Source organism: Gallinula chloropus (assembly GCF_964237585.1).
Source record: "Gallinula chloropus genome assembly, chromosome: 5".
In the NCBI taxonomy this organism is placed as follows: domain Eukaryota; kingdom Metazoa; phylum Chordata; class Aves; order Gruiformes; family Rallidae; genus Gallinula; species Gallinula chloropus.
In genome coordinates this window covers 54,774,650-54,792,282 of record NC_140090.1, presented here as the reverse complement: position 1 = coordinate 54,792,282, position 17,633 = coordinate 54,774,650, and the positions used below count along the sequence as shown (strand labels likewise).

The 17,633-nt window shown below is 38.8% G+C and overlaps 2 protein-coding genes across 2 annotated transcripts; one reads left to right on the top strand and one right to left on the bottom strand.

Moving 5' to 3' along the window:
* Window positions 1-5,109: 5,109 nt before the first annotated feature.
* Window positions 5,110-11,270, bottom strand: DYDC1 (DPY30 domain containing 1). Its single transcript, XM_084264826.1, has 6 exons — window positions 11,158-11,270; window positions 10,205-10,359; window positions 9,988-10,110; window positions 8,193-8,273; window positions 7,252-7,347; window positions 5,110-5,623 (listed from the first exon to the last, which is right to left on the bottom strand). Exons 2-6 carry the CDS (start codon window positions 10,349-10,351, stop codon window positions 5,570-5,572), a joined length of 501 nt encoding a protein of 166 aa, XP_084120952.1. The 5' UTR covers window positions 10,352-10,359; window positions 11,158-11,270; the 3' UTR covers window positions 5,110-5,569.
* A 1,311-nt stretch (window positions 11,271-12,581) lies between these two features.
* On the top strand, window positions 12,582-16,346 carry EXOSC3 (exosome component 3). Its single transcript, XM_084264723.1, has 4 exons — window positions 12,582-12,872; window positions 12,961-13,110; window positions 14,598-14,749; window positions 16,055-16,346. The coding sequence occupies exons 1-4, from the start codon at window positions 12,600-12,602 to the stop codon at window positions 16,254-16,256; spliced, it is 777 nt and encodes a 258-aa protein (XP_084120849.1). The 5' UTR covers window positions 12,582-12,599; the 3' UTR covers window positions 16,257-16,346.
* The last annotated feature ends 1,287 nt before the right edge of the window (window positions 16,347-17,633 follow it).

Here is a 17,633-nt window from a genome sequence, read left to right as displayed (position 1 = left end):
TCTAAGATCAGCATCTGTAAAAGCATGATCCATTGAGATAGGAGAACAGTCTTTCAGAGGGATGACTGATCATAGTTCTTGCCAAGAAACCTGACCAAATACTGTAAAACACATGCAATTACAATAACATCTAACTCAAGTGCATTTTTTCTATAGGCTCCACTTAGATACATATACACACTGAAAAAATGTTGAAGAACAGCTGTCTCAGGACTTCACAGCAGCCCCAGCCCTAGAAATTTTCAGCTGTCAGTGCCTAAGGGTAACTTTTCGGTGCAGCTAGGTTTACAATGAAACAAACAACAGATCCTGTTTCCAGGGTTACAATTATCAGCTAAATAAATAGCATTTTTTAAACTTATCTACTAAACACATCAGTGGCAAAAACCACAATTGCTTAAGATAATAATGAACCAAATACAGGTGTGTCTGCATGCAGCCAGTCATTTCTGGAAGAAAGTACATTCAGGAGGTGGAGTGGAAATGGAGCAGAATGATTGGAGAAGCCCAACACACTCCCAGGAATGTGACTTGAAACAGCAAAGAGAAGCTGCAGTGCCCCATTCACTGCAATGGCAATGATTTCCTCTCCCATCCTCCCCCCAAATAATCTATTTCTGCAGTATCTTCTACTTGTAGTTTGACTCATTGAATTCTCTTATGGTTTAACATTAAGTGTATTAAAAGTTTAATAAATAGGAGACAGCTTCTCAGGGCTCATATTAGTACAAAGTGCAACGCTCTTATTACTTCAATCACAGATCGTTCAGCAACTTCCACAAAAACAAAATTGAGATCTTTGGAAGCCAAATTCTTCAGGGCACCAAGAACTGTTTTGATTCAAACTTTTTCTTAAGCAACAACCACCACTAGACCTATTATAGAGCTGAAAATATGATTCAGTTCATTAAGAAAAACAGACTAAGACAAGGATCAAGTTCAGACATATTTCCTTCTCCTCCCGCAGAAAAGGTTAAGTTCTTTATCTGGGATCTCCTAGAATATGCCTAAATTATAGAGGAACCACTGAGTAAAATAATTTCTTTCATCCAGAAAATGATTTGCTGAACTCAAACACAAATGGATTCTTGAATCAAACTACATCACACGTTTTTCACACTTATTTTGCCACAACCCTTTGTAATAGCAACTTCTGTTGAGAACTATGAATGACAGAAAATGGCAGTCTCCTTCGTGAGTTAAGAGATTCATTCCAAATACTCCTTAGAGAGGGTAAGATTATCCAGACAACTTAGGTGCATTCCTAAATATCCCACCCTTTTTTGTCTAAATGAAACTTAAGCATCACATTATCATTTAAGGTACACTGATTTTTATTTTTTTTTGCCAGATGCAAAATGATGGGGAAGAGGTTTGACTTTTAGCATGTTTCTGCATCAGTACAGACGTCAACATGGCCTTTGTAACAGACAAGAACTCCAATAGGATTAACCAACAAGAAACAAACAGCAATCTTGTCTACTTATTACATTACTTGACCCATGGATTTACTTTCAGGTGATAATATAAACATGTGGTATTAATAATAAACATAACATTATCACTTTTTTTTAACCTTCCCCTCAATTAACTCATGTCCATATAGTCAAAAAACTGATGTAAAGGACTGGTCATTTAATTTTTTTTTTCAAAATGGCCATTGACTTTGGATGCCCTACAATTAAAGATAGAACAGAAGCGCTCAGCTTCTCCACACAGGCCCTAATAAAAGTAATTTTTCAGGACATAGCACCTGCTAAAGCTGTAAAAATGACAAAAATTCTAATCTCTGACCTAAGTTAAACATCAATTTTGGTTTATGACAATGATTCCATGAGGTACAGGTTGACAGGCAAGACCCACAGATTGCTCTCAAATTCTGTGAGTCAGTCTTCTGGTTCTTAATGTTTGCTTCGCTGACAGCTCAATTAAATGTTACATTTCTGTCTCACCTTTCTTCCACTACTATTAGCACTATAATTCCTATAACACATTTATAATAGAATAGATTCTTCTATCATATAAACAAATACACAATAATAAGGCACAAAGATCATATGAATGTTTCTAATAGTTATACTAAAAAAACAAACAAAAATTTTTAAAAAAATCAAAAATGTACAGGTAAGATATTTTTAAGACTGTATCAGTCCTTATCAGCAGATAAGATTAGACTCTTTTAAAGCTGTAGTCAGTAGTCAACACTGTTCTTTATCTACCCTAAATATAGGAAAAATTTCATAGCAGTATAGCAATAGTGAACTTTAAATTGAGCGAACTGTATTAGCAATATTATGACAATTCAATTTTACAGTTATTCCAGACTAATTCATCCCACTGTCATTACTATTGCCAAATTACTGTATAAAGCTTTTGCTTACAAAGGATAACTAGTTCCTTCAGACAAAAAGGAGAAGAAAGGGACTGCAGACTTAAGGCCTGTTATGTTAAAAGATAATGTTAAGACGTGCTTGCTGCAACATGCATATCAATTCCTAGGAGAGGAGCTGCTCGCATTGCAGAGCTGAGTTCCATCTCTGTGAGCAGACTGATAGTTACTCTGATTCATTTTGTCCTATTCTGAGCTTCATATCTGTTTTCATCCTTATGCTCCAGTATTGCTGGAATGAGAACAGCTGTGAATGGGCACGTTACTATCAGCACGTTCTTTGGAGGACCTGTTCATGGGGTCTGATAGCAGCCAAATTAAGTCTGCTCCTATTCTTGAGAGGTAAAAAAGCCAATTTCATAAATTTTCTGTCAGTATTTAGCATCTTATTTTGAGCAATGTTTTCTATCATCTGCCCCTGAATTCTACCTTCTTCATTTCACAAAAATGTCTTCAAAACAATTGCAAGATGTAGCTCAAGTTACATTAGGTCACTGCATTTTATATAATACATAACTTTAGATGTGATGTGGAGGTTAAACTGTATTAACATTTCTGGAATCACATCACATGCAGTAAAAATAAAATAGTGTCTTCACTTCTTCTCTCTTCCTGTTCCAGGCTCTAACTTGCTATACTCCAGTGGAAGTTAAAGTTCAAAAGGAAAAGGCAAAGATTATTTCAAGCTGCCTTAATTTCCCTCCAGGCTTAGATACCCAAGCAGAAGTCATCTCTGTTGTGACCTACTTTTCCAAGATACCTATAGGGTGCCTTGTACCTTAAGAAAGCATCAAGCCAAGAGCCAGTTTACCCTCTGGTTCCATATCCAACCTAAGAATTCCTATAAAACTGTAGAAGTTGATCAATGCACTAGGTCTATACACACCAAATTCTGAAAAAGGCGAATTTCTATAAATAACATGTGAACAACTTATGTCTTCTATAACAGCAGAGGAATAGGAAAATTGGAATCTACCATTTTATTTTGACCCCTACTAAGCAATTTTCTGATAAAAATTTCCATCCAAAAATTCAATTCATACCTGGGGAAAAAATAATCGCAGTTACAAATAAGCTGAAACAAAATGACAAACAAAAGTTGCAGTTTTCATAGGCTGTAACCACAGAGCCACCAGTATGCTTATTTAGGATGCACTCTAGTGGACACACACGTAACAAAATCAAAGATACAAGTGTTATGAAAAAAACAGAAAGTGGAAACCACATGTTAGAAGTAGTTAAGACTTATTTACTAGCATGTTTTAAAATACTGTCTCACAACTTGAACACATTTCCTAATTAAATAAGTAGACTGAAATTTTCATAGTCAATGTGACTGCACATAAAACATACATGGACACAAGTTACTCAAACATTTAAAAAGTTTAATGTAATTAAGATTCAGTTATAGAAACTGGCTCAAAACAGAAACTCCTACCTTACTACACAGTTTCTTCATACCTTTGAGACTGGTACATGAAGCTGCTGTGCATACAGGTGTAATTAGAACTGTAGTATCTTGAAATGCAGTCAAAATTATTTTTATTAAAAATATTAATTACTAATAAATATAATAAACTGTGACAAAACTGGTTTATTGCAATGTCAACTATATGGGTATATTTATTTTCACAGAAGAGGTTCTTGACTGTCATACAAATTGCAAACTTAACAAAATGCAGAATAAATGTCAATAGGAAAGTCTGACTGCCTAGTCACAAAGTAGTCCAACTTTTCATTAGTGTCACACAAGAATTTATAATTATTTAAACCCAGAGAGTGACACTTTGCTCTTTTGATTTTAAAGATGTTCATATAAGACATGCCAATTAACACTGTTCAAAAATCAATATGGCAATAATTAAGACAACAAGATTTTTTAATAAAATTATTTTATTAATTTTAAGGGGAAAATAATATTACTTTATTAGAAATCAATAATACTTACCTTTTAAAAATTGATAGAATTATGTCTAATATGAGCTACATGAACCAAATTAGTTACTTAGAGCAGAAAAGCATTTATTGCATGACTGACCTTTGCTTATTTGGTACATAGATATTTTTAACATTTTGCTAGAGAGCAAAACCCTTAAAACTAGCTATAATATAAACACTGAAAACACTAATTATGGTCTGAATTTGTAATGAAGAAAATTTTTATTACACAATACTGGAAATTACTTAACACTGATTAGCCAGCTAACCTGTATTATTAGAAAACCATGAGAGGCAAAGGCATGCTGAAGCCAAGCAGCATACAATTTCTTAATGCTGGTATCTTTTCCATTTTTAATAAACAGATACAGAATGTTCTTGACAACCTCTATCAAGATACCAGTGACTACAGAAATTTGTTTTTATAAGTAGTAATGCATTCTTTAAGGATTGCAAAACTTGCAATATTGATCAGGCTAAATATTCTTCAATGCTTTTAGAAGTGGAGTTTTGAGAACTAATAATAGTATTTAGTAAAGACAACACAGATGTAATTTATTAATTTGTAAATTCAAAACAAATGCAAGTAGGATTATTTTACAACTTGACTAATCAAAATTTATATTCAGACCCTTGCAACTCACCTAATACCAGGTTATTATAAAGCCTAGAGCAAACACATAGTGTTACAAAAAGCACCTCATGATTTGCAAGAGACCTTTTGGTACATCTCTCTACCGAGTCTGAGTTCAATTCTTCTCTTTCAGGTCTTCTGATTTCATTTTTACATCTAGTTTAATACGCAGAATTCTTTCTCTTCATCTTCCAATCTACAGACCATTCCCCCTTTCCATTAGAAATCATTCAAATTCTTGGAAAATCCTTTTTCAATATATTTTTTAATATTCATTCAAATTATCACAGTGGAGCCCCTACTCCAAAACAGTCTTGACAAATCAATTACAATCTGTTATTATTACACTTCAAGAATCAATGGGCAATAAGTACAAAGTATATTTACAGCTTTCATTTCGGTTGCAGTTCTACTTCCTTGGAGTCAGCCATGGTTTAAGAACAAAAATGAAGCACCACATTTCAGAATTAACAGACTACACAAACACCAAGAAGACACATAAACCAAGACATCAGGTATGTATGTCTGTCCTATATATAAAATAAATGAACATGTACATTAGACTTCAGGATCAGCAAGTAATGAGTATAAAAATATATTTACTGCTTTCAGGTCAGTTGGGAATTTTCTTGTTCTGATTCTACTGTAAGATCTGTTGAACTCTAAAAACAAAAAAGAAATTCTATCAGTTAACAGCATTAACTGAACTTTATAAAAAGGAAAAAAAGGGAGGGGAGAAAATTAAAACACATATGACAGACAAGTTGATATTCACCAGTATAATTACACACTCAGTGAAATACCCTCAAGTTTATCCTCAGACTTTCTTTATTATATATGTAGTGAGTCTAGATTAAGTATTATGATTCTGAAAATAGAACACTTTCAGCAGTACAAGTATATATATATTTTAACTTCATTGACCTGTCCTTAATTTGTAGTTTAACTCAACAAGCATTATTGTAAAACCTGAAATAACATCACCAAAGACTCACGTAATCCAACTTGAAATTACTTTTGGCATGAAAACTTGCCCATATGAAGAGAACGAAATAAGTTCACTACACATTTTCACTTCTAGTTTTGCAATTCAGTTAATTAAGAACACATAATATGCCTGAAGCCTCAAAAAATATTTTTAACGTGTAATTATCAGAAAACTATAAATGTTGGGGCTATACAAAACCTTGGGAAAGCTCATCTGATTTACATTAGTGAAAAACACATCTGTGAGAACCTGATCTTAAGAACAGCCATAAGTATGTTCACACACATATTTAGACTACACTCATAAAACAAGCTGCTATTAAAGGTAACATGAAGCACAAAGCATGTTAATATTACAATACAAATTCTGATCTAAAATTATACTACTGATATCTGAAATTAGGTGAAATTAAGGTTAATAAAGAAAAAAGGGTTCCAATAATCATGTTCTAGAACCAGTATATCAAAAATCTCAAATCATATCATACTCCCAATTGTAAAAAGCCAGACAAATCAATGCAATGACCAGGGAATACTCCTAAAGATGAGTGATTTTGTGGCACTCTGCAGTATCTGTTAAATGTACTACCATGCCTTATAGTAAATGAAGACTAATTCATGGCATCTTATTTCCCTAGATCGTACAGCATAGAAGCAAGAAGAAAACTAAAAAAACCCATCTTCTATGCAGTGGTCATAGAAGATGCCTGAGGATCACAGTGAAGAGTTCACTTGTAGTATTGAAAGCAGTTAATTTTGTTGGCACAGGGCTCAGATAACCTGATTCTCAGCAGGTCTTAGTGAGCACTGCGTGTCCTGAGGATCTGGTGGTTTAAGTTAAAATGCTTATTTTAATGCTTAAAATGTTTTAAGTTGAAATTTTTGCTCATAACTGCACCACAGTACATTCTGCTGAAAACAAACTTCAAGCAGAAACAAATAACTTCAAGCACTCAAAAATGAATCTTTTGTGATTTAGTACATTGCATATGTCTATCTGTTCATGGAGCAAAAGAAGGCTGCCTTCCCTCCAAAAATATTCATACGTTCGTTTGTAACATATCTGAACACAAAAGGGCATTTAAAATCATTATTTAGTCAGCCAGCATCAGAGTCTTAGAATGGCTTAACTTGTGCCAGGCAACAGGATGGTTTGAAGGCTGTGGCCAAAACTCTATCCCTTAAAGTTACAGGAGAGAACCAGCGGAATATTAACTGGTTTCACCTTTGATATGTCAGCTCAGAAAAGCAAATCTGTGAAAGTCAATCAATTATAATCTCCTTGTTCTTTCTAAACACTTACCTCAAACTGTTGATTCTCATCTAGCTCCTCAACTGTCGTTAAATTCGGTGCTCCAGGTCTATCTGTAAGTTCAGCTATTGTCTTTTCTTCATCTTCCTATGATAATGAAAGCCAGTTTTCAATTAGAAATATTCCATGTCATAATTATTTATAGAGACTATTTCAGGTATGTTAAATGACACGATGTTTTAATATAAAGATAATGCTTTAGATGTGCACATTATGTTAGTATGTGAATATGGCCTTTGTATGTTTAAGACTAATTTTTAATCTGTTTTAAAATAACAGGAATCTTTGTTTACAATTTCTACATATTCATATTTCCTGTCACTTTCATACTGTCTTCTTTCTACAATTATGTTCTGACAGTATTTGTTGAGTGCTCTAAAAACATAGGCATCTAAAATGACATGCTCCACAAATTTAATTTTAAAAGAGGTTGCACAAAGACATCTGTACAGGTATTCTTCTGTTAGTTAAGTTACTATGTACCAGGAGAATTTTAGACTCAAAAACCATCCCAACTCCAAAACACAGTTCTTTTTCGAGGCACAGCAAAGGGACTTTGTGCTGACCCAGTAAAATAATGTTTAGACATTTAAATTAGGCATGCTTAAGTTATAATACTTGCTCATAAACACCATCAAGGAAATAAACCAATCAACTAAGCCAACATTATTGTATAAATTTGTTGCACAATTCAGTATGTTCTGAATATTAACTAAAATCTAATAGAAAAAGAACAAAAATCAAGTATAAAACCCAGACTGGGAAGCAATGTGTTAGACATTCCTCCCTGCTTTTCACCACCTTTGTAAAAATTATGTGTTAGTTCGATGCTCACGGGCTTCTGCCCTGTGTTTTGTACGTAGCACCTGCATCTGGAAAAAGATAGTTGATTCACAGTATTTTCAAATCACTGACTAAGATTTGGTTTAAACCTCTTGATCTTTTTGCTGCAACAGCATTTCGTCTCCTTCATTCTGCTGTTCCAAATCCTCATGTTCTTGTTCCAACAGAACCTGCCGGTTTAGGAAAGGACAAATTAGTAGGGAAAAAAACACATTGATCTTACCCATGTCATTGCTTTCAATGTATTTCATTATTGGAATCTTAACTAAAATAAACAAGGAAACATAAAATGTAACTGCAGCATTAATACTAATACACTTTCAGTATCATCCTATTCAGCACTTTCATAGGCTTTAGATTTGCATAGATAGAAAGGCTTTACTACCAGGAGAAAGAAGAAATCAACAACTAAAGTTAGTATACACACAAGATGCCATCTCATTCCTCAAGTTCTTTACCAGTCTATATTCATTATCTCCTATTCTTTGGATTCAACTCTGATACTTCCTACATTATCTAGCACAGACAGATGAATCCACATATAATCAAATCAACGGAAAAGACCTTTAAGAAGTACTGTTAACATTAATAGTCATCAACCTTCAAAGTGTCCAACTGGAAATATCTAATACAAAGTGTTTATTATTTGTAAGCCTAAGCCCTATTGCATCAAAACTTCAGAAACTGCGTAACTGAAGTATTCACAACCAACAACGCCAGGACACAGAGAATATTGTTTGTGGCAGCATTTTGTGGGCTGTTACTACAAACATTGCCATATTGCAGAAACTAACTTGCACATTCCTTTTTGGTACATATAAGCAAAACAAGTCTGAGTGCCTGACTACAGCCAATATTGTGAGTTAGGTTTAAAAAATCTGTCTAATTGAGGGCGGTTCAACATCTTTCCTTTAGTTTACATTAAATTATTTCATTGTCCGTAAATTATGTCTAGACACAACCTCTTGATTCCATTTACTATTTTAAATGACTCATTAAATTCTTAAGAACATAACTGTTGGTCTGCATGTTAGTAAATTCCAGATTTTAAAATGCAAGTGAAATAGAATGGATGCGTCTTACACTAAAACTAGGTTTAGCAAGATCAGTACAGATTTAAAATTAAACTTTTAACATCATGAAAGTCAGATGTGTAAAAAACTCCTGTCAACATTACCACAACTACAGATGCTGCTACACGTGTGCTTAAATGCATGAGTCCGTTATAAAGGACAGATCAAGATAAGATCTGTGTTTCTATTTCTCATATTTTAAGTCCAAATAGTATAGGATTCGAACAACTTTATGCTGACAGAATGCACAGGTAACCAAGGAAAGAATAAGGCACCTCATTGGATCAGGCTATAAATACTGCTTATACATGAAAGCTTCATTCAGTGACTCCCAATCATTTTCAGGATGTGTACACACTTCCATACGCTACCCATACACATTACCTTTTTTTGTCTTATGGATATTACATTGAAGTAGCTTCACACAGTGATCAGTTCTTACTCCCAGGCCTCCTAAGAGGCCTGTCAAAAATACTTGGAGTATTCCTAGCTTTATTTGCACCAGCTCTTTTTCATAATTAGTTACAAAAGACACTATTTATTTTGTTACTTCTCATAAAAGCAATAAATTGCCTGCTTTTTACCTTAATTTTTCTTTAATAATATTTTACCACATAGTATGCAAGTTTTCCTTCTCATGTGCTGGCTAATGATGTCAGTTATTATTTAGAAAAGTGAGATTAAAAGATTTGTTTTATGCTGCCCTCTATCAAAGTCATTAAGCCAATATTATAAGTGCTATATTAGTGTGCTAAAAAATGCTACAACCTCATACACTATTCACAGTTATCTATGATTAAGTTTTATTAACCTGACGTTGTTCTTCAAGTTTCTGCTGGATCAGTAGCTCTTCTTCCTTCATTTTTCTTAACATTTCAAGTTCTACCAGGGCTGCCTCCCGTTCTTGTTCCAGCTCAATCCTCTCCAACATTCTCTATTCAGAGACAACACAGAATCAATTGGAAAAAAACAAAGATTAAGTAGTATTAACTGCATCGTCATAATTTTTTTTTCCAAGAAGGACCCACCTTTTTTTCTTCATCTAAGATTCTTCTGTAATTGTAAATCCAATGTGCCAGATACTCTATTGGATCTGCTGGTTGATGCTCTGCAACCTCTGCCAGTCCCTTTTTCAAGCAACTTCCTAGGCATCTCTTCAGATACTGAGACTCCATTCTCACATCTACTAAGAACAGAGAGACATCAGCCATCAATGTCAAAGTTAGGGGTTTTAAGAATTATTGCCTCAAGCACCAAACACTTTATACATTATTCTTTATTATCCTGGCAATTAATAGCAGGAAGTTATTTAAATTTAATATTGGTTTAGTTCTTAAAAGCTTCACTGGTAGATCAGTTACACCAAGCACTGCAGAAAACACTCAAAACTCCCCCTGCTTACTGCTTAGGCATGTGTAATTCAGAAACTGCTTAGAAACACGCTGGCAATTCCAGGACAGTATGAGAGCAAAGAATCTCAAAAGCATAAGATATGGAAAAGCTTCTATACAGGTATTTGAAGAACAGCAAAATAGTTCTGTGAATGAATTACGATTGATTTTTAGCTTGAACTAACAAAGCCACCTTTAGGATGCATATGCAAGACCAGGGCCTGAATCGATCACCCTGTATAAAAATCTCCTCTAAAATGCAGTGACTGAAGCAATAAAGATCTCTCAACCTCACTAAGGCTCTAATTAGATGTAACGTTACTGTGTTAGATGATGTTCTTAATTCGGCCCCAGCCTACGCAGTTACAAAAAGAACAAATCCCAGGGCACACATCAGGCTTTGCCGGCCCTGCGCCGGTAAACACACAGCACATCCCCAACCTCACCGACGCCGAAACACCCACCGCCCATAGGGCTGCCCCCGCCTCCTGCTCCCCTCGTGCGGAAGCGGCGGCGGGCCCCTCGCCGGGAACAGCACCGCCGGCACGCTGCCCTGTGCCAAATGCGGCGGGCGCAAAAGTTCCTCTCACCTGGCCGCTTCCACCTGGAGCCTCCGCCCAGGCCCCCTGCTCCCGGGCTCCATTTAAACAGAGGCTGCGGCCCTTACCTGCCCCCAGAGATACGCTCTGGGCGGGCCTGCCCCTCGGCCTGCTCCTGGGGGGTTGTTCCGAGTCTCTGGGCGGGCCTGGCACGTTACCCCTCCCCGGGCTGCGGCCAGGTCCCGCTGTTGTCACCGCCCCACCTCCGGTGCTGCGGGGCTGTCGCTGAGGCGATTACCTGGCCTGCACGGTAGCCGTCCGCGGCTCTTCCCTCTCACCTTCCCTCAGAGAGCAGCCCTGCTCCTGCCGCTCCCGGCACCGGCCCCGGAGCCCCGGGTGCAGTCACAGGGCGGCGGCCTCCGCCACGCGCACCCCTGCTCCTACCAGACGCGGGTCTCGGGCCCCCCCTCACCTGCTCCGGCAGCGCAAGGGGCACAGTGCTGGGCCGCCCGGGAGACTCGAAGCACCGGGCGCCGCCTCGGAACGCGCTGGGTTGCCAGGCAGCGCGGTTCACGCGCTGTACGTACCCGGCAGACGGCACGCGATTGGACGAAGGTCCCGGCGTGTGCGGGCGCGGGAGGTGAGCTCCGCGCCAGCTGGGAGCGCGGTGAAGTGGGACGCCCGCGGCAGCGCCTGGGGGCGGCGGCGGTTCTGCCCAGGGATGAGCCCCTTCGGCGTGCGCCGAACGCCGCTTCTCTGTGAGCGGTTTCTGTCGGGAAGGGGTTTACGTATCAGCCAAGCACGTCTTGGGACGGTCCTGACGCGATGTGCTGTTGCGGGCAGATGTTTCGGCATTTATACGTAGATAAAGACTAGAAAGCGACTTAGGAAAGGAAACTTTAGCGTGCGGCACCCGAGCTAACGCCGGGTAGGGCTTTTGCGGGCACTGCAGGGCGCCTTCTTAAGCGCAGCTGTGGTGTTCCACGCGGGGAGCTAGGCTCGAAGCGGAGCCACCTCTTCCTCCTCGCTGACAGACTCATTAGCGGGTAGTCCCCTCGGGTCTGGCCAGCTCTCTGCTTTCCCGGCAGCTTCTAGTCAGGCACTAAAAGAAGCTGCAAATAACTGAAGCTGGAGGGGTGACTTCAGCGCCCGCGTTACCTCTGCAGCTCAATCGCGTTAACGTTGCATCGGCCTTCCCCCGCTCCCCGGGGAATCCGGAAGGCTTGCGGGGCGAAAGGCGGTCTGGTAGTGGCGGAGCGCGCCGCTGGTAAAGCCGGCTCTGAAAGGTAAGGAGCTGGTGCCAGCGCTTCGCGCGCGGTACGGGCTGTTACTGCTCTGGCCGGGGGGTGTCGCTGGCGCTCCGCGAGCACGTTTCACGGGCCGCGTCAGCCCCGGGGCGGCCGCGCACCACCCGTCTCGCAGGGTCGGCGTCCGCCTTCCGCCGCCGCTTCGCTGCCCCCGCGCATGCGCGGCGCTTGGGCGCCTGCGCGACGATGGCGGAGGGGCGCGGCGCGGCGGCCGAGGAGTGCGTGGGTCAGGTAGTGCTGCCCGGGGACGTGCTGCTCCTCCCTGCCCGCCACGATGAGGACGCGGAGCGGCTGCAGCTGGACGTCGACGCGGCCCCGCGGGGCCGGCTGCTCTGCGGGCCGGGCCTGCGGCGGTGCGCGGCCGGGCTGCTGGTGACCAAGTGCGGCCTGCTGCGGCACCGGCAGGCCCGCGGCGGCGCGGCGGGCGGCGCCTACTGGGTGGACTCGCAGCAGAAGCGGGTAGGGACGCGGTAGGGAGCGGGTTGGGATCGGGGCCCAGTGTCGTCCCCGTTTGCCTGACCTGTTTGTCCCCGAACCCCGTTTGCAGTATGTTCCGGTCAAGGGTGACCGCGTAATAGGAATAGTGACGGTCAAAGCAGGAGACGTGTTTAAGGTGGACGTCGGTGGAAGTGAGCAAGCGTCTCTCTCATACCTGGCCTTCGAAGGGGCCACGAAGAGGAACAGGCCGAATGTGCAGGTAATTCTTTTGCTTGCTGGAGGCAGCGCTTTAGTGATGTCATTTGGTGCTTCCATTATGTTTTAGTAACAGCTATTTATATGAGCCACATGTAAGAGGAGGAGTGCAGGCTTATTTGCAGTGGTCTCGCTGTGGCCCTCCTCGGAGGTGTTTGCACGATTGGGCAGTGGGCTTTCTGAGGTTAAAACAAGATGTTACTAGTGTGGTGTGGTATCAGTCAGGTGGTAGGCTTTTTTGCTCCTTATATTTTAGCTTTCCCATGTTGTGTGGCATGTGCATGCCACAGCTTTTGCGTTTTACTGACATACCACCAGAATATGTAAGTGGTCTGTAAAGAAATACAGGTTAGTGTGATTTGTTGTTGACATGATAAATTATTACAAGATAAATTAATACAAGAGCGAGCTATTTAGGCTTTCAGTCTTACTAAAACTTTAATCAATTTTACCATTAAAGTTGAAGAGGAATTGATCTTTGTTTTTTAAACATGATAACACCATGAAATACAATTCTGTACTTTTTTTGTATCTTTCAAATTCCAGTGATTAAACAAAATAATTGTTACTAGTGTGTAACAGCCACCCTAATAAAATAACTTGAATTCTAGGTTACTTTAATTGTAGTTTAGGATATGCTTTTGATTATAAAGGAGTTATAGCAGCTATGAAAATATGAATCATGTTAAGGCCTTTAGGAATAGGTAACTAGGATGGTGTGCACCTCCATCACTATGGGAATCGTTATGGACTCTGAATTAAAACTGGTTATGGACCTAGAGTCAAAACAATAGGTGCCAGAAAAGACAGATTTTGGTTTGGGAGATCAGCCAAAGATGAAATGAGCAAGGACAAGGATGGGGTTCAATCAGCAGACACGGCCAGGAAGACTGTTAACTACCACCAGAGGACCCCTGCTCAACATAACTACACAGTGTTGCGGACGTTTGCATGTGATACTGACCTCCAGAAAATAACATAAATATGCTAATCATTACCCTCCCCTCTTTGTAGTCAAAGTGAATTGGTTAAGATAACCAATGATTTCTGTAGAATAAAGGTAAGGTGAGGTAAGTGAAAGCCAGTCATTGTAAAGGTCGAATTAAGAAGCAAGCGTTCTATGAAGTTTTGAACAGTCCCTCTGCTAAAGAAGTGTATCAATGAGTTGTGCTTTGCACCTCTTGACGAACACGTCTTTGGAGCTATCCCCTGTGTTACCCAGTGCTGGGGATCTGCACAGTAAGTGCCTGTTTATCTGCTTCGTGTGGATGAAGTTCTTCGTGATTGCGACTGCTAAGAGTGGACGTTTCGTGAGGTAGAGAAAGAGAAAATGAGAGTTCCTGTTACATCAGTTAATTTTTTCTTTGTAACCAGTATTTGTAAAAGTATTTTGTGGCCTTGTGGGGAGGTTCTTTATCAACTGAGTATTTCTCGCAAATATGCAGTATGGATTTCTCTAATGCTTTTGCTTTTTCACACTGCTTTGTTTAGGTGGGAGATCTTATTTATGGTCAGTTCCTTGTAGCAAATAAAGACATGGAGCCAGAGATGGTTTGTATAGACAGCAATGGAAGATCAAATGGAATGGGAATGATTGGACAAGATGGTTTCCTCATTAAAGTTTCCTTGGGTCTAATAAGAAAGTAAGTATAAAGAAAAATAAGTAGTTACTCTTAAAGTGTAATATGGTGGGTGACATTTGCACAACTGTTTTCTCTGAGCAGTATGGACAATTTGGTAATCAGTGCATTGTTATTTTAATGCATTTATACCAGTTTCACTGACTAGAGTATGGATATTGGCCTAGAAGGAGCATACATTCACCCCCTTAAGAGATTTAGATGCTCTTCTATATGGTGTTGTGTGACCTGTTTAAAAAAAAAAAAAAGTGATGTGGTTGCCAAGGCAATATGGAAAACAAATCCATTGACCTGTGGAAATAAAACATTCAAGCTGGGTTTCAGGTATGTACCTACTACCTTGGGGTTTAAAAATTGGAAATGCTTAATGTCCTTTTTCTGGTTAATGGGATAGTGGGGGATGTAAATTTGATTGATAGCTGGTTAAAGGGGGGTCTTTCCACATCAGTGCACATAACTTTATGACTTCCGAAGAAAAATAAATTACATTGAAATAAGGATACAAAATTTTTAAAAATGGATTTTTTGTTTAAAACTGACATGTTGATTCAGCAGGAACTATTTCATAAGATTTTCAGTGTATTGTGAACTTCAGAATTATGCTGATGTAATTACAAGATTTCTGTGACAGTCAAAGAATACCAGTGTTTATGGGTGATAATGGTCAAGTTTTGTCTCTTTTGGGTGGGGTGGTTGGTTTGGTTTTGGGAAAAGCAATTTGGGGACACAAAGCAGCTGTGTCATATCTGGTTTTAAGTAATGGTCTGTCTGGTTTACATATCTTCTGAGAGGACAGTGTGAACTGATGAAAAATGCTTTTTCAACCTTTCTACTGGTTTTCCAAAGTTAGTGTCTGTATGCAATTAAAGAAATAACAGTGTGCTGTCACATAACAGAAACAAAACATTCTGTTTGCTGCTGTAAATACTGTCTCCGGAAGAAGGGAGGCTGTATTTTGAAAGACACACCTTTAACTCTAGTGTCAAATTTATAAATAGCAGCACTTAAAATTGCCACTTAGTTATTATAAAACTACCAATTCACTTTAAAGTTGTCAGCTATTACTTCAAAATCTAAGAAGAAAAAAAATAACTAAATCAGTTATTTTTTTTTAGGTGCATATATTTGAGAGGAGAATTAAAAATTTGATGCTGTATTGTTATTTTAGATGTTTATGCAACTTGATCATCTTACCTTTTGGTGTTACTCTAATAGATCCCATTACACCAGTACTGCACTTCAGTTACTGGTTGCTAATCAGTGACCATTTGCTATTTCCTGTGACTTTTTTTCCCATCTTGTTTACAGACTCTTGGCTCCCAAATGTGAAATAATTCAGGATTTGTCACAATTGTACCCATTTGAGCTGGTGCTGGGAATGAATGGAAGAATATGGGTAAAAGCAAAAACAGTTCAACAGACTTTAATTATAGTAAATATCTTGGAAGCCTGTGAGTATATGACTGCAGAACAGAGAAAACAAGCGCTTGCCAAATTGTCAGGGAATTGATAAGAGAAAACCTTGAGGATTTGAAATGACTGTAGGGTGTTATGGTTATTTTTGTATTCAGATTTATATTAAAAGGCATTTTTTAATGAAGTACAAGACTTTTGTTGTTCTTCAGTTCCCTTCTTTATCTGCTCATCTTGTTTTGTCTTCTTTAGGAACTTTGGTTTTACTCTTGTGATTACGAAACTCTGTTTGAGTTTTCTGACTGATCCGGGGACAGTCTTTAAAAGCTTCCATTAGCTGTGAGTTTTGAGGTGTAACTAATTAAGACTTCTGTGTAAACTGTGTATATTTGGTTTTTTTTAAAATCAGTACTAAAATTTCAAACAATGCATATTGCTTGGGGTAGCAGAAAGCATCTTACTGTTCATTCATTCTGGTCATATGCTCTATTTTTACAGTGTCAATCTGATATTTTATAAAATTTGGTGAGAAACACAGGTGGCGAATACCAGAAAATAATTACAGGGTATATCATAAAATAATCACAGGGTGGTTAAGACAGTTGATCAGATAAGACCTAAAATACAATTGCCAGTGACCTTACCACTTACCCTTAAAGAAAATCTGGCTAGTAGTCTTAGGAAGTAGTGATTAGGTCACAACTTTAGTATAAACATTTGGGAAGCTTGATGGCTTACTGGAAGTTAAAAAACCAAGCAGACTAAACAGCAATAGTATTTGAAGTCACTTGCAACTTCTATGTGCTTTGTTATTAAAGATTATGTAAAGACTGCTGTAGCAATAGCCATGTATTTCTCAATTTGGATTATTTTAGATGTACTTTATTTTGACAGCATGAAGATTCCATGTAGCTTTGCTTCAAGATTAACTGTATTTCATATTTTAATCTGTGTTTCTGAAAAGAACTGTATTAGGTGCAATAGTTTCTTGTGCGTACAGAAGGAATGCTGCCCTAGGAAGGATAAACTGGTAGTCTGTCAATATGTGAACAGTTTGTGACTAGTGAGAAAGAGACCTCTGGAGCAATGGAGGGAATAACTGATGCCTGCTTCCTGTGGGAGAAAAGTTTTTGACTGTATGTATCCAGTGAACTTTATGGGAGCTATGTAAGCAGTTATTTAAATTATAATGTTTTGTGGTTCTTTAACTATTACTATAAAACCATTCAGTTTAACAAAAATAAACCCCAAGAAAAATGGGCTAAATTAAGCCTAAGTACCGTCTTTAATTCCAGTGGAAACAAAATTCTTTATTCTGTATTTCATCCCAAATTCAGCCTGGGGTATTTGATGATACAGATTTGTCATCTTTCATTTAGAAATTGCTTCAATTCAGAGCCACTCCTCTGACTCATCTTTAATATGCTTACCTAGGACTTCCCCTCATTCAATAAAAATGAAACTCCAGTGATTT